The sequence below is a fragment of the Tamandua tetradactyla genome, chromosome 8 (assembly GCF_023851605.1).
Source record: "Tamandua tetradactyla isolate mTamTet1 chromosome 8, mTamTet1.pri, whole genome shotgun sequence".
Classification (NCBI taxonomy): domain Eukaryota; kingdom Metazoa; phylum Chordata; class Mammalia; order Pilosa; family Myrmecophagidae; genus Tamandua; species Tamandua tetradactyla.
Genome location: NC_135334.1, coordinates 30,833,357 through 30,851,732, shown reverse-complemented (window position 1 = coordinate 30,851,732; position 18,376 = coordinate 30,833,357). Strand labels below are relative to the sequence as shown.

General features: G+C 35.0%; 1 protein-coding gene across 10 annotated transcripts in view; it reads right to left on the bottom strand.

The window, feature by feature from the left end:
- The window catches only part of ARHGAP20 (Rho GTPase activating protein 20), a 138,545-nt gene that overhangs the window by 22,255 nt on the left and 97,914 nt on the right, over window positions 1-18,376 (bottom strand). For all 10 annotated transcript variants that reach the window (XM_077113022.1, XM_077113015.1, XM_077113018.1 and 7 more), the window contains 4 exons: window positions 17,712-17,796; window positions 14,772-14,849; window positions 10,395-10,461; window positions 6,918-7,106 (listed from right to left, as the gene is read on the bottom strand). In XM_077113022.1, coding sequence (XP_076969137.1) covers window positions 6,918-7,106; window positions 10,395-10,461; window positions 14,772-14,849; window positions 17,712-17,796 — 419 coding nt within the window. The remainder of the gene's footprint in view (window positions 1-6,917; window positions 7,107-10,394; window positions 10,462-14,771; window positions 14,850-17,711; window positions 17,797-18,376) is intronic.

Sequence of the window (18,376 nt, the reverse complement as noted above, 5' to 3'; positions counted from 1 at the left end):
CTCATGACATTGTTCCTTTTTGTAGCAGTACAACCTTCATTCATAAGTATACACAACTGTTCGCCAATCTACTTCTCCATCAGTGCATCCTTCAGCCACCTGCATTCATCGGGCATCATGGAGAAGGCCCAAAGTCGACAATCCATCAACATTCTCAATTTTAGATAATTTCATTGTTCACAAGAAACAGAAAACCAATGAACATACCCTTACCAAATAGGAAGTCTAATCACCTCAACTCTTGTCCCTCACCCCATTATTTACCTCTGCTGTTGCTGTGGTAGTGCACAGTGTGGTAGCGCTATGTGCTTTTGAATATAGCTCATAGTATGCATTAGCAGTTTTCCTCTATAGCCTGGACTTAAACACTCTTTATACAAGAACCATATCAGTATATTAAATTTTGATACTCAATTTTACAGTCATATTTTGTATGATATCAAGAGCACTAACAGAAACAGTGGGATGATGACAGTATGGCAAACAATAACTCTGTGAAAAGGTCTCCATATGATGAAATGGGTTAGTGCTAACGTCCACACAACATCATGGCAGATAGGTCTAGCGACAAAAGCAGAAATTTCAGGACATAAAATCTAGGCTGAGGTTTCAGCTCTACTGTTATAGGTCTAGGGATCCCAGACACAAGGCTTGAGTGAGTTTGCTCATATGTAAAAGGGGATAATAATGTTATCTTAAACGATTGTTGTGAGGCTTAGAAGAAATTATTTTATAAATTGCTACATTCTAGGTAGTGATTATTTGCTAATATTATGATAAGTGTCATCATCTAAGAGCTAATAATTGTTTTTAGAAATTCGAGAGACTTTAGAGTTCTTCATTCTCTGTAGATACCATTTGGCTTTCTTTCTCACGTTAAAACACTACAAAGATCTAACAGGCCAAGGAGTAAAAGACAAGTCAAACAAGATGGTTTTGCTATTTGTGGGAACTTCTGATATAAGATTTGATAGACAACTGAGACTTTTAGTTGGGATTTTTTTTAAATGCAATTTTATTGAGATATACTCACACCATATAATCATACAAACTGTACAATCAGTGGTTCACAGTATCATCATACAGCTGTGCATTCATCACCACAATTTTTGAATATTTTCATACTCAAAAAAACATATAATAAAAATAAAAATGAAAAAGAGCACAGCACGGATATTTCTGAATAAATGTGCATTTCATAAGAGTGTGGCAAGTTATAATCCATGGGTGCAATCCGGTCTACTGGCCAACTCTGGCCCACTACCTCTTTTGAATAGAAGAGAGCTAAGAACAGTTTCTACATTTTGAAAAGTTTGAAAAAAATCAAAGAAAGAATAATATTTAATGACACGTAAAAATTATATAAGGGTGGGCCACGGTGGCTCAGCAGGCAGAGTCCTCGCCTGCCAGGCCAGAGACCTAGGTTCGATTTCCAGTGCCTGCCCATGAGAAAAAAAAAAAAAAGATTTAATTTCAAATGTTATTATTCCTGATGAAGCTCTACTGGAACACAGGGTTTGTTTATGTTTTGGCTATGGTAGCTTTCACACTCAGTGGCGATGTTGAGTGGTGTGACAGACTATACACAGTGCTCTCATTGCTTCGCACTGCTGATCAGTGTACTACAAATTCCAGTGAAACAATTGTATGTCGACAGTGTTTCAAGTGCCCTATGCATCATGGTACTGCAACATTTATATATCACGTTAAAATAAGAAAAGAAAGTAGAATTCTAATGTTGAACTTTTAAGGCACAGTGAAGTGTGGATGATTTCGCTATTAAATTGTGCTTATAATGTGATATTAGTTTTGCTAAAAGAATACAATATATGTCAACATTACCAGACTCAGCACTCATCACAATATTCCCAACTTACAGGAAAGCAATGATCAGAAAACTTAGGATATTTAAAATGAAATGTCTCCTCACTGCAGTTTCTTCACCAAAATAAGAAAATGAAAATGAGGCTGCAACATAAGCAAGTTTACAAGTTTGTTAGCCAAGCAAGGAAAGCCACTTATAAATGGTGACTTGATTAAATCTTGTTTGTTTGTAGCAGTTGGCGACATGTGTCTAAAGCAAATAAACTTAATACTATCTGTCTTTTGACAAGAATAGCTGCTTGAATAGTTGAGGATATTAGGAGCATTTATCAATAGTCAACTAAAAAATAAGGCAAATGATTTCAAGTGACTTTCTCTGGTTCTTAATGAGTGGACAGATGGTACCATACTGCTCAGTTGTGGTTTATTTGAGAAGTTAATGCTAAGTTTGAAGTGATTGAAGGAGTAGCCTTGAATAGTCTGTATGGAGCAATTACAGGTGAAAATATTTTCAAAGAAGAAAACACTAATTCAGTACAAACTAAAGTAGAATCTACTAAGATGTATTATATCTGATGGTGGTAAAAATGTGTGGAGCAGTAAAGGTACAATTTGACAAATTTACAAAGTATGTGAAAATGAAGCATTTAAAGCCTATGATTATTTGTTATATTATTCATCAGCGAAAATATTTGAATCAGTCATGTGCTATGGAATCAGTAGTGTCAGTAGTGAACTTCATTTGTTCTTGTGGACTTAACTGTTGTCAGTTCTGTGAGTTTTTGTCATAAACAGAAGTAACATACTACGACTTGCATTATCACACAGCAGTTCAATAGCTTAGGAGTGATAAAATTTTATTATTTTGAGCTCAGGGCTGAGATTGAAATTTTTATATAAACTACTATTAATTATTATTATTGAACACTGAATGGCTTTGGAAATTAGTATTTGCTGCAGACTTGATAATGTTCCTTAATGAATTCAATCTAAAACTACAAGGCAAAACAATGGTCACAAAAATTTTACTTAAAGTCATTTTGGCAAAAACCAATGTTGTTTAATCACAAATAATGTCAAACTACTTTATCCACTTCTGTGCTGTCAAAAGTTAAAGTGAGATGCATGATCTCCTTTCCACACAAATTTGCAGCAGATATATTTTCTTAGCTCAAGCCACAGCTCCAGCAGTGTTTTACAGACCTTAATCCATATTTCAAAACCTGTTGAACTGGGCTGCTTGACTTAACATTCCACCTAACATTCAATTGGAAATGATTAATCTGCAATGTAATAACATGTTAAAAGGCACATATCACGAGAACTGTAACAAGAATTCTATAAATGCTTTCCCAAAGAGAAATATGATCAGTTAAAATTGCAACATGTATAAGGATACCAGTGTTTGACAATACCTACCTAATCTATGTGAAAGATATTTTCAAAAATTAAATAATATATAAAATCTCATAAACAAGAACATTTGCAATCAATTTTGATGATAGGGAATATTAACTTTGAACCCCATTTAAGTGAAATGTTATCCCCCCCCCCCAATGCAATTCCTTCCATTTGGAATCCTGTGTAACACCAAATTGCATTCAATTATCATATTTTGAATTTCATCAATAAAATATTGCTGATACTTGTCAGCTTGCACATTTTACTATCTGGTCCTTTATAGGAAAGTTTACTGTTGATCCCTGATCTAAATCAGTGACTTCTGTAAAATGGGTGTTCATCAAAATCTACTGAGGGGAGGTTTTTTAAAAATACAGAACTGGTTCATCTGTAATTTTTTTAGGTACAAAGTGATTCTGATGCTCAGCTAGGCTTTCACACCATCGGTCTATAGTTACCAGTTACTCTATCCCTGATCCCACACCATGGATCATCTCCAGCTGGAATCACTGCTGTCCTAACTTTCAGCAGGGAGAAACTAAGCATAGGGTATCAACAATATAACTGAGTAAGTGACTGGAAAATTTGGTAAAACTCTTAGTGTTCCTGACTCCTCATTACTCAATTAATTAAATTAATTAAAGTAAAATCGATAAAGAACTCAGAGAAATGGTTTTAAAAAGCATGGGTACAAAGGTAAAGGAATATTATTCTCCTCAGTCTAGGTATAAAAGCAACATTCCCTTTGTATCAGAGCAGTAACAACAGACCTATTAATTAATTAATTAACTAATTCAACAAATATGTACTGCATGCTATATGTCTGACACTGTCCATGAAACTGTAGACAAAGCAGTGACCAAAATTCGTACCTTCATGGCGCTTATATATTAGTAGCTGGAAAATCATGACATCTTTGTTATACCCCTTTAAAATGGCCCAAAGATGTAAGTAAACAGCCTGAGAGTCCAAAAACTCAATTTGTTATTATAGGAGAGAAGATGATGACTGATACAGATGCAAGGTAAGCTTGTACAGCTAATGTTGGCAAGATGAGGGGAGTTGACCTGGTAGCTTTAGTAACAGTGATGGTTTGCAAGAATTTATGTACCCTAGAAAAGCCATGTTTTAATCCTAACCAATCTTGTGGGAGCAACCATTTCTTTTAATCTCTAATCAGTATATGTTGGAAACTTGATTAAGTTATATCCAAGGAGATGTGACTCACCCAATTGTGGGTATTAACTTTTTAATTTAATTTTATTATTATTATTTTTTGTATGCTATATGGCGGGGTCACATTTCATTCTTTTTCCATGTGAGTTACCTGTTATTGCAGCACCATTTGTTGAATTTGTTGCTAGTTTGTTTGTTTGTTTTTGTTGGTTTCTTTGTTTGTTTGGGAAGAATATGGGCCAGGAATCAAACCCAGGTATCCCACATGGTAGGTGAGAATTCTACCACTTAACTACCCTTGTACCCCCAGTATTAACTTTTGAATAGAAGGAGATGTGACACCACCCACTCCCCACATGGGTATTGATTAGTTGACTGGAATCCTTTAAAAGAGGAAGCATTTTGGAGAAAGCTTCAGAATGATAAGAGCCAGAGCCCATGCAATTGGAGACCTTTGGAGATGAAGAAGGAATATACCCCTGGGAGAGCTTCATGAAGCAAGAGGCCTGGAGAGAAAGTTATTGGATGTTGCCATGTTTGCCATGTGCCTTCCAGTTGACAGAGGAACCTTGATCTTCATCAGCCTTCTTGAACCAAGGTATCATTCCCTGATGCCTTAGATTGGACATTTTTATAGCTGTGCTTTAATTGGGGCATTTTAATGGGTTTAGAACTGTAAACTTGAAACTAATTAAATTCCCCTTTTTAAAAGCTGTTCCATTTCTGGTATATTGCATTCTGGCAGCTAGCAAACTAGAACAGTAATGTATAAAGTTTGAAGGTAGGCCATCAACAGAAAATGACAGGGTTATTAGATGTGCATGTGTGTGGGGGGATGTGTACCAAAAACTTAACTTAGGAGCAGGTAACTGACTTAGAAGAAACAAAGTTAAGATTGCTCAGCCAGTATGGAGTGCCCATTTAAGGTTGGCCATTATGAGTTTATAGTGATACCAACCTTCCCTGTTGTTATATGATTTCTGCCAGCAAAATTCAGAGTTCATCCAGAGATAGGATTTTACTAGATGTCTAGGAAGGAAGGAAGGAAATAGGGTCAAAGAATAGGAAATAGCTGATGTTATCTGTAAGAGAGAGATCATTATACTAACTGCAGAATCTAAACTGGATTAAGAAAGAAGTAAAGATAGGAGGGGATTAATGGCTGGAGAAAGTGATAGGGTTCAGTAGGCTAGAAAGAGACAGGAGTTTTTGCTCAAGGGAGGCAAGATGTAATAAGCAAAGGCTGGTTGAAGAGGAGGGAAGTATAAAAACTTCTTTTGTTCAATAAAATGACAAAATCTAAATTCAACGGGAAGAGGAGGAAGACAAATTTCATACTGGTGTAACTGTTTCAGAAGCAACTGATGTTTTAATGTGAAAATAAAATTTAAATTTAACAATTTTAAATGCATTGAGGATTTTCTATTTAAAAAGATCCTGGTATATTAACACAAAGTGGGAAAAATTTCATAATGAATGCAGATGCTGATTTCATTGCTGTTTTCTCTATGTTTGCATAGCTGTGTGCAAACTTTAGGGTCATTTTGCAATGAGATGAAAAACAGTATGAGGTACTTTTTCATTAATGCTACATCAATTGGATCACAAACAGATGAAGAATTCCAATATGTGAAGATAGTGCCAATAATCTTTCCAGGATTGTTGTATCATGTGGCAAGGAGATAGCTACAGTGATCTTTCAAGGTCCATGCTATCTGTTTAAAACTTAACACTCCTTACTCCTGGGTTTGCTCACTTCCAAAGGCAATGTCACTGTTCATTTAATCCCCCAGTTAGCTGAAACTGGCAAAAGCAACTGTAGAAATTCAGGATCAGTTTTCTACTGTCCTGCTCATATCTTTTTTGTGTTCATTTTCTTTCATTTCTCACACAATCTTACTTTCAGACTGAGGGCTGAAAATTCAAACCTGGGTTAGGTTAATTGCTGGTGTTCCTCTATTGAACATCACTTTTATCATTCTAGAGTTTTTATTTTGGGATGTGTTCAAGATAGCTATGTATACAGGGAATTCAGATTAGATTAGTAGGCTAAAACGAGCCTTCTGAGAAATTCATCTTGGTCTTCACAAACCTATCAAAATCAGGATTCTGATAGGCTATTGCAGTCTCCTGACATGCATCATGGCCAGCTTCCTTTTTATAATGTGATCATTTAGAGGGAACATACAGTGGAGCGTTTATAGTACAAAGTAGGCATTGAAGCACCTGAAACATTGTGTCTTTATTCTACAGTGGGCATAAAGTTAAAGGGGAAATAAAAGGAAGAAAGAAAGAATAGACGACACTGCTACTGGCTGCCAATTCCAAGTCAGTCACGGCCACCGCTGATTTATAAAACCATCTTCTTCTAAAACTCACAATACCTACCAAATTTGAAAGAAAAAAAATACCTTCTCTGGCTGAAAGTTTGGATCTTTGCCTTTGTAATAAGTTTATTTCCAGGAATTTAAACTTTTGTTAACAGAAGGCTCTATGAAGGAGGAGAAGCAACTCACCACTCAGTTGCTGGGCTGCGGCAAGGCGGCTGGGCTTCAGGATGAACTGGCATTGCATCTCCCGGGGCAGCTGCTCCATGAGGAAAGGTTCTTGGAGGTTGGAAGGGGTGCTGGAGTCCTTTAATCTCTGTGTCAGAAGTGCAGAGTCTCGAAGGTGGCTCATTTTAATTCCATAGGGATATTCATGTCCTATAGAGAAAAACTTAAATGTAGGCATCAGTTTGGCTGGTTATGGGCATGATCAAACATTCTTTATCATGAGAATGTGTGCTAAGTACTAGAACACACTATAATGAGCTCCTGGCACTTTTGGTATGAAGAAGCCCTTTGTTGACTGGATGATCACCATGTACCCTCTTACAGTTGGACACCACTGCATCAATGCAGACAGTCCAACCAAAGTAGTTTCAAGGGGAGGAAGAAGGAAAAAAAAGGAAAAATAAAATCTAAAAAATCTTGTTTGGAATGCATACCTCATGTTATATGATGTTGACTTTTCCTATGTTTGCCTCTATGAATATTTAAAGGTATTCTACTTTCTTCTTCGACACTAACGATTTGTAAATCATCAGCAAATTCCTGACCTCTCTCAGCCTCAAGACCACTATTTAAAATATTTACCCTACTTATCACGCAGTGTTATAAGGATTAAATTAGTAAACAATAGTGGTTAAAATTATTTATATAATAGGGACAAAATGATATATTTCATTATTACTATTATATAACACATAGCTGCTTGAAAAAGATAGTTCTTTACTTTTTATTTATTATATGATTATAATTATTCAAGTGCACTGGAAACTGGTTTGTTTGATTTCGTTTCCCCCAACTGCTGAGCTCTCAGGTTGGTATTCACAGGCAATAACTGAAGGAAGACTACAGGATATTAGAAACACAGAAACAAGGTGCAGAAAGGTACTTAGGTATTTATAAACTTGAAAAACTAAACCCTGGTCATTGAAAACTGACTGTATCATGATTTTTTTTAAAAAATCACTTTTATTGAGATATAGTCACATATCACATAATCCATCTAAAGTGTATAATCAATGGCTTTTAGTATATTCACAGATTTGTGTATTCATCACCATAATCAGTTTTAGAATATTTTCATTATTCCAAAAAGAAAAACCACATACTCTTAGCAGTTACCTCTTAACCTCTCTATTTTCCCCCAGTCCTACCAATTACTAGTCTATGTCTCTACCAACTTATTTATATTTATGTTTTACATAAATTGAATCATACAGCATGTTGTACTTCATTTGGTTTATTAGCATAATGTTTTTAAAAATTATTATTCTTTTTAATTTGAGAAGTTGTAGGTTTACTGAAAAGTCATGCAAAAAATACAACATGCCTGTATACCCCTCTATTGTTGACACTTAGCATCAGTGTGATACCTTTGTTACAATTGATGAAAGACTATTAAAATAGTATTACTAATTATAGTCCACAGTTTACATTAGGTGTATTTTTTTCCCATATAGTACCTCATATCAGTGTCGGATATTTGTTATAATTCATGAAAGAACATTCTTAACTTTGTACTATTAACCGCAGTCCATGGTCTATAACAGGGTTCACTGTGTTATAGAGTTCTATGCAACATATATTTTGTGCTCATCTGTGCTCTAAGTAATTGTATCTTGTAAAGTAATCTTCAAAGACTATTGTACTGTAGATTTAGGCTTTTTAAAGTAGAGTAAGTTCCCTTTTCCTTTTCCTGATTTATCACTGAAGGTAAATCAGTGAACTTTTCCTTTTCCTCTTGCATAGCCTTACGATGTCAATGTTCCACTAATACAACAGCAATTTCCCAGTAAGAAGGCAAAAAAAAAAAAGGCTTCTATGATAGCAATAAAACAAAATCAATTTACAGAATAACAAGCAGTTAATCTGCGACTGAGGTTTGCAAGGCACAATAAAATTACAAGAAGAATTGCTGCTAAATAACAATCATGAGATCCCATGGCTATTTAGTGAGAGCTAACTATGGGGTTTGAAACTGTTTTAAGCCTAAAAGTTACCACGTATACAGTTTTAATTAAAATTATATATTTTATTAAAGCATTTATTTTTAAGTATTTGTTTTTTCTTTTTTTGGCATGGGCAGGCACGGGAAATCAAACCCAGGTCTCTGGCATGGCAGGTGAGAATTCTGCCACTGAGCCACCATCGCACTTCCCCAGTATTTGATTTTTAATCATAACTTTATTACCTATTGACTTTTACAAAAAATGACAGCGTTAAAAAAATCTGAAGTGGCAGTGAATTTTCTCCTCAATAACGTACATGACAATTTGTTATATTCTAACGCTGACAACATACATTTCATCCAAAGGATTGGTGTTTTAGATTACTCAGATCACACAGTAGCTTCACAACTAAATGAAAGGATCATGCAGACAGTCCAACCAAAGTAGTTTCAGGGGGAGGAAGAAAAAAAAAAAGGAAAAGTAAAATAAAAAAAATCTTGTTTGGAATATATATCTCATGTTACATGATGTTGACTTTTCCTATGTTTGCATCGATGAATATTTCAAGGTATTCTACTTTCTTCTTTGACACTAACTAGATTTGTAAATCTAGTTTACAAATGAGAAAAGGTATATGATATGCTTTGCACATGTCTGGCAGATAGTGAACACTTTAAAATTGTTAGCAGAAATCACCATCACTATCATCATCATTGTTGTCATTATCTCAAGATATGCCACAGATACTGTCCCTCATTTTAATTACTCTATCACTGTTAACTAGATAGAATAGTTTTTAGAATTAAAGAATATTTTTTAGAATTAAAGAAATATTTTTTAGCTAAATGATTTAAATAGCTACCATTAGGTGCAGTATAACCTATTTACCAATAACTCTCAAGAGCAAATGCTGGAAAATTTGGGTAGATAAATAATACTAGAGTAAGTTAGCAAAGCAGTAGTGAGCTGGTAAGTTAGTCAGTGAAGACTTTTAGAAGTCTAAATGGGATAAGCTAATTTTCTTATGATGTCTGGAGTTCTAGGAACAGGGCAGATGTTAAATAGCACTTACTGATGGAATGAGGCATGATTGGATTACAGATGGTCTTCCACAGAGACAGAAAAGTAGGCAGGAAAGGGAACAGGAAGTTCAAGAAAGATGAGGAAAACTAAATGTATAGTGAAAAAGGAATACTAATACACATTGTTTTCCTACGGGAAAAAATTGAAAAGGATTGGTCAGGACAACTGTTTGCAAAGTGAAAAAGCAAGGAGGAAAATTTACATGTTTCTTCCCAACTAAATCATTAACAGTTTGAGATATCATTTGTCTGGTACAAAGTAAATGCTTAATAGAGATTTATTAAGTGAAAAAAATGAATATGAGTTTTAATTATCAGTAGTATTTAAGTTTAGGATTATATGACAAATTCTCAGAGACATTTAGAATTATAATTAAAACACAATCCTATGTTAGATTTTCTCAGAAACTTACCAATGAGTGGGTATGGTGCTGCTTCTTTGCCAGAATTGACCCATAACTGGTAATCTCTCTCAGAGCCCTTGCAGAGAAAAGAATTAAATGTCACAGTAAATCTTTCATGTTTGGTACTTGAATGAGGATATTTATCTGCTTTGCAAAAAAAAAAAAAAAAAAGGTGGGGAGATGACAATATGAAGGCTATTCTAGCAACCCATCTACTTCACCCCAGTTTCCAACAGAATAGTCAGGAACCCTGACTTTTTTTCCTAGTAATAGTTAGGGAACCACGAACTGCATTAGAATCAGGCCCTCACTGTATAGGTAGTCCACAGAGAGTGGCCTTTCAAAAAGGAAGAAGAAACTTCCTGGTTTCCTAAAAAGCTAATAACCTCTTCTTTAGAACTCTAATTAAAAAAAATTATCTATTAATTAAAAAAAATTAACAACAAATGAACTAAAACATTAACATGTGATCATTCCGTTCTACATATATAATCAGTAATTCACAATATCATCACTTAGTTGCATATTCATTTCTTAGAACATTTGCATCAATTCAGAAAAAAAATAAAAAGACAACAGAAAAAGAAATAAAATGAAAACAGAAAAAAAAGATTATGCATACCATCCCCCTTATCCCTCGCTTTCACTGATCACTAGTATTTCAAACTAAATTTATTTTAACATTTGTTCCCCCTATTATTTATTTTTATTCCATATGTTCTACCCATCTGTTGACAAGGTAGATAAAAGGAGCATCAGACACAAGGTTTTTACAATCACACAGTCACACTGTGAAAGCTATATCATTATTCAATCATCATCAAGAAACATGGCTACTGGAACACAGCTCTACGTTTTCGGGCAGTTCCCTCCAGCCTCTCCATTACATTTCGAATAACAAGGTGATATCTACTTAATGCGTAAGAATAACCTCCAGGATAACCTCTTGACTCTGTTTGGAATCTCTCAGCCATTGACACTTTGTCTCATTTCACTCTTTCCCCTTTTGGTCAAGAAGTTTTTCTCAATCCCTTGATGCTGAGCCTCAGCTCATTCTAGGATTTCTGTCCCACGTTGCCAGGAAGGTCCACACCCCTGGGAGTCATGTCCCACGTAGACAGGGGGAGGGTGGTGAGTTTGCTTGTTGTGTTGGCTGGAGAGAGAGGCTACATCTGAGCAACAAAAAAGGCTCTCTTAGGGGTGACTCTTAGGTCTAAATTTTAAGTAGACTTGACCTATCCTTTGTGGGATTAAGTTTCACATGAACAAACCCCAAGACTGGGGGCTCAGCCTATAACTTTGGTTGTCCACACTGCTTGTGAGAATATCAAGAATTCAACTTGGGGAAGTTGAATTTCTCCCCATAGAACCCTAATTTTTACTATGTCTCCAGGCTTCTAAGACGATATTAAATCTAACCTCCAACATGCTCCTGTAAAAACAACCTTGTTATCCAGAAAGACACAAACACTGCTGTGTCTTTGACTAAAGAAAGTAAAATCTTTTAGCGTAATTATTAACTCAGTTACTTCTGAGCAGAAGAATGACCAAGAGGTTCTTTTTTTTTTTGGTGCATGGTCCAGAAATTGAACCTGGGCCTTATGCATGGAAGGTGAGCATTCCCCACTGAACCACCTGTGCATTCTATGACCAAGAGGTTTTGAGGAAAAAGAAAGATAGGAAGAGGAGATAGGTGGTTGGCAGTTTATACTGGCTTTAGTTTGAGTAAGGCCAGTCCTGGGGAAAGAAAGAGAATAAGCCCATCATGGAAAACAACAAAACTGTTCACCAGCAGAATTATAACCCACTAGCGCTAAAAATTCCACTCAAAATAAGTAATACTAAATTTTAAAGGCTTTGTTGAATTATTTTTAAACATCCTCTAGGAGAGAAGAAAGTAAAAATGGGTTTTGAATGAAGCTAGAACAGATATTAGCCAAGCCTTCTGGCAATATGTCATATGATTGCCTTTATGTTCCGATTAAAATCATGGCCCTTATAAGGGTCCCTAGCCATGGAGACTATCACACAGACAACTCACACCTCCACACACATTTGGTTCATGTTCTCTCTACTACATCCTGTCAAAAAGATTATTGAAAATAGGAAGAGCAATCTAATAAAAATCCTTTCTGTGCAGTGCCTAAAAATACTGTAATAATACCTTAGAATAGGTATAACCAAATAGACTCAATTCCCAATTAATCTGAATTAGAATTTTTTTATCTGAGATTGATCACTTTATCCAAAGGTAAAGCATAAATAAGAAAATGAGTCATGTAATTAATTAATCTCCCTTCTTATCCCTAAAACTCTCTTCTTTATATAATGTTATATAATCATATAGGTTAGAGATGAATACAAAGATATCTGCTTTACTCAGGGCATATAAATTTAACTATATTTATATTTTATGATGCTAAAATACCCATTTATTTTCAATAAGTTATATAGTGCCTGAGACACAGTAATTTACAAAAGAATGGCTATTGCATTTAAATTGTCTTTTTAAAAATCATTTACAGCTATATTTGGCTTAAGATTTCTAGATTCCATAGTACGTTCTAAATATAATTTATAACATTATTCTTTTTGGATACCATTGTGGTTCTCCAAGCTCTGACCATATTTCAAAGGCTCGCTTTCTGTAAGAACAGATGAAATTCAGTGCAGACTGTCTCTGACCAAATATTAGATACAGGGCTCCAAATGATTGGTGAAAACTGCTGCCACAACAAATTCCAACAAATTGCCAACAAGTAAGCGGAGCTATACAATGGAAATGAATGGCAATGGCTTTGTACATGTATAGGTAAATTAGAATTTAATTATAATTTAAATATATTACTAATTTCACTTAAAAGAAATTAGATTTATCCCCAAATTTTGGTTTCCCTGAGTTACTATACTACATCATTGTGTACAAGCAAAATCTAAATACAATTAATGCTATGGTATATCTTAAACACGTCATATCATGTCATAGAAATTGTTTTCACATTTACAGAAAATCTCCCACAAGGAATAATGTTATGCAAATATTCCCCTTTGTCTATCTTTCTGAAAGCCATTCCATTTAGTAAAAGAATTCATCTGTGTGATGTTTATAAGTAGGGAGGAGATGAAGAAGACTTTCAATTCTCTTTCCCCTTCCCAATCTTCTCTGCTAACAAAATGTCAAAAATGCGTATTTGCCCCATAAAACATAAAGGAGTAGAAGCTAAAATCGAAACGGGAATGAGTGTGCCGTGTGCACTAAAGCTCTTAAAATCCACGATATAATTCAAAGCTTGTCTTTCTATTTTCCAAATCATTAGGGATACCAGCCATCTTGCACTAGGAAATATAGTTTCTAGCCATGTGTTATTTATGTAATAACTCTGCTATAAAACAGATCCTTCAGAATTTATTCTGAGATGGATTGAGATAATAAGAGAACAGTCAGGTCAGGCAGGAGAGGAACCAGGGAAGGAGATATGGAGATGACAGTCAAACAGAGACAGTGGGAAGGTGGAAGGCGGGTGAAATTTTCTTAAGAATCTTATACCCCTCTAACTATTTGTATATGTATACAGAATATACAATAAAATACATATTATTACTCTAAAATTATTGTCCAATCTCATCATACTTTTCAGTTCTACTCCATTTTAAAATGGGAGTAGAACAGTACTCACATACTAGATTAATAGTAAATCTTTATTTGCTTTATTTTCTGCATTATGGGAAAACTATAACCTTGATATTTCTAATATCAGCACTCTTTTGATAGAAAGAATAATAATTACATTTATCTAAAGTATCAAAGTCTGCTTTCACCATAATTAGCAAAACTTCTGTGAGCAGCCTTTGCATCCATCTTGGGCTAAGCCACTTGCCTCAACACTGACCTTCGAACAGCTTTCCAGCCATGGGGCATAAACTCCCTCAGAGCTCAAACCCGCATCTGTGGTCACCACCTGTACCACCTACACATTTCACTCGAAACTCACAGGTGGTCCCAAATGACAAACTAATCTCCCCAGGGCCCTCAGGCGCCTGGCCCCTTTCCCTTTCGTGATTTGCTTTAAACTAAGCAATCCTTGACTCCTGTGGAAAATCCAGCCTCCACCCTTGGATCACAATAAAGGCATATGCCTACAGGTCCTTTTGCTTTGCCAGCACGCTCCTCACCCACTGTTTGAGTCCCCAAAGCCGACTGAGCTTCCCGTTGACCCCTCATGGCAACCCCTCTCTCTGGGACCTATAAGTAACAAATTATGTCTTCTCATGCTTTATGGTCTTGTTTTCCCATTGTGTGGTACTTTATCTTCACCCAGGCCCAAATTTAAAAACCAATTTAACCAATTTGAGACAGTTTCTAATTAAGAATATCTAGTAACTTACAGTTATCCCTAGCATTGGTAGTGACATGTTGATAACCTCACTTGCTGTATCTGAATTCATTACTGTTAGAGTTTTAGACTGCAAAAAAAGAAAGAAAGAAATATAGCTATAAATAAGAAATTTAAAAGAGGTGAACAAATAATTATTGTCAAATAATTATACAAAGGCAAATCTTGATTTCAAGTGTTGACAGTAAAATACATGACAAGTAGAACATAAAACAGTCATGATAATTTATTTTCATTTCCTTATATATCTCTTAATAATTTCTCTTGAAAGAAAAAATGCATGGCTCACAAAATATAAGAGATTAAAGCAAGAAAGACAAATATTCAATGTACTTCAGAAAGAGTATCAAAAAAAAAAAAAGGAAAAAAATTCAGTGAGGCTGGTCCTCTACATCATTTTCCTAACTGTATTACCATAACGTGAGTGGTTAGAGAGCTGGATCACTTTCAGTTTCTTCTTGAGTACTGTTTTCATGGTATGGGGTTTTATTTCTCGTATGGCATAAAGCTAGTCTAGATAACATTAGAATAATAACTAGTTACAAAAGACATTTAAAGTTTGAATTTAAAAAACAATCACTATTTATTGAGTACTCTCTATATATCAGGCATTGTACCAACTAGATTTTCATTGCTGAACGCTTTAGAGGCTTTAAATAAAACTAATGAGTCTAGAAAACAGGACTGAAAATTTTAGAATGCTCCATTCTATTTTTAACTCTGCCATTCAGTATCTACAACAGCTCTGTGCTAAACTACATTGAGAAACGGCTACTTAAAAATACAAAGACAATATGTAATAAACATAAAAAGGATTAACTAGATTCTGAGACATCCACAGAGCTCAATGAATACCAAAAACATTTATATGTAAGACAATGCTTTGCTAACAAAAAAGAGATATTTACTATGCATGTAGGTTTTACATATATTACCAGATTAATCAGCAAGTAGCTCTGGTCCTTGGTTAGACAGGGCTTAAATAGCACAAATAAGCAGCATAAATGGAAACAAAATGATATAAATGCAAAAATGATATTAAAATAGAGCTAAGTGCAGCTCATACACTACTTGTCCTTTGGCTATAGCATATTTTCCCTATGAGCCAATTATTTGAAATGACAGACTGCCTCTAAAAGTGGTCTGCTAATCAGATTTTTATTTTCAAAATTGTATTCCACATGCATTGATTTCAAGTTGTGCTCCTTGTAGTCCTGAGGATTCTGAAGAAATGTCTCAGAATCCAATGGGGGGGCTTAGTGTACCCAACCCAGGGGCGTCTGCTAGAGTGCACAGGTGTTTTGCATACTGACTGTTAACCTGTGATACAATTTCAAGAGAGGTTACCGCTAATTTTGTTTTTAAACTTTAAAACCTCTCCATTCAATTAAAAAACTCTTGTGAAGTCTTTTACAAAGTGAAAATTCTGTTCCATAATACTAATAATCACTCCCCAAAGTACCTGTTTCTAAGATAATGTTTTCTCTTAACAAAAGTTATGTATGTTCAAAACATTAACTACTGGATGTGTATTTCTCCCTGGTAGACAAAACAAATGTGTTTTAGTGGATAGAGCTCTTTGGCTAGTAAGCAAATAATAAAACAAATGAAACTGAAAATGTGATAGCTCTGATCCACCCACCTAAGCAGAATTCACTGACAGGTTTGTGTAATTAAAGGCCAATGAAAAATAATGCTTCACACACATGGACTCCTACTTGAGGCTCTTGCCAGGAAAGCAACATCAGAGAGCAAAGGACAGAGTGTGTCACATCACTGTCACATACCTTGCTGTATCTAAGGTATTGGTGTTTAAAAATAGTACCCAACCTGAACTTATCTCTTGTTTCTTCTTCCAAAATGAGAATGGGACATCAGTCCTTTCTCAAGCACATAGTTTCCATATACTGCAAATCAAAGTCTTAAAAAAAGGATTCAAGGGATTTCTCATTAAAATCTTGAATATAACCAATTGCCACAACAACAATCAAACAGTAGTAACAATAGTGTTTTTTGTTTGTTTGTTTTGTTTTTGCTACAGAAGATCTCTGTAGTCTGATACCATAAAAATGTATTTCCCTTAAGCAGTGACATCTGGCACTCAGGAGTAGGTCAAAACACTTGCATAACTTTTGCTTTCGGCCAAAACCTAACTATTTTGTACTACATATTTTTGTCACTCAAATAAAACTATTCTGTGTGATCTAGAACTGCTGTGAAATATGATAGTCTACAGTGTTATAAAAAATATTAAATTTCTGTTTTGCTCATCATTGGTAAACCTTGACTCTTGCATTACAATTTCAGCCATTAAATTACACACAATAAATGAGAATAAGGACTTAATTTTTGTTTGACTGATATGATAAACACTGGTAGAAACATGCTGATCCCTTAAATATCATCTCTCACAACTCATCTACATATTAACCAGAGGGCTTCAATACTTAAACACTTAAAGAATGAAGAACTTTTGAAGACCACGCTCAACTTAGGAAGTGACAAATTGGAAAAAATTGCTTAACACTAATAGGAAATACTTCTTGTAGAAATAGTTTTACTACAAGCCTCTGCAGCTGCTATTAAAAAGATCTAGAGAAGTATTAATGCCACAGGGAGAAAAAAGAGGTATTTGAAAAGTAATATTCTTTGTAAGCTTAAATGTTAAATACTGTAGTTACTATGGATTTCTCTTGCTTAATTTTCTCTAGGATTTACTTTTCATATATGCAAAGATATATATACACACACACACACACACACATATATATCTAGGAAAACGCATTTTCCAACAATGGCATTTCTAAATGCCTATCTTCCATGACATATAGATAGCCTGTCTGTCTCCTGACTGTCTGACTCTCTTTTTATCCATGGTGTTCTGCCTTACGCAGGCTCTTGGAATTGAATTTTCTGACTTAGAAACACTTACATAGGCACAATTCCCAATGTCCTTGGCGAAGATTTTGAGGGGAATGCTCTTTGGGTGGTCCTTCTCTTTCTCCAGATTGATGTATCTAATCAAATGTAACAACAACCCAAAACAATACTGAGTCAGATGGATTTGACTAGTGGTTTATTTTAAAATCAAGTTATTTTGCTAATATTTTCAATAAACATATCTGTTTTTGGAAGAGAACAGATGGAAACACTCAGCAAGGTCAGACTGCATTATGGATTGAAAGCAGATAAAAAAATATCAGGACATTAAAGGCAAAGGTACAAAAAGAATGGGACATCCATGTCAGGTGATGCATGAGAAGCAAAATTAGGTTGAGGCAACTCTAAGTGATGCTTCATCCTCATAGTTTCCCTGCCTTCTCTGGGCAGACCCAGTGCTTTACTAATAAGTACAGGCACATATATAATACTTTAATAGACTAAATCAAAGTATTGGTCTTTTACTTTTCATTTAGTTTTACTAGCTGAAATAGCCTTACTCGTTTCATTTCACTCTTAATTTTCTCTTGGTCATCCCACTGCTTGAGGAGTTGGGAAAAGGAAGCAGAGAGGGAGCGAAGGGTTATGGGGCTAACAGATGAAATTAAATAGACATTTTAGCCTATATGCTCAAAGGTAGGAATAATAATTGATTTT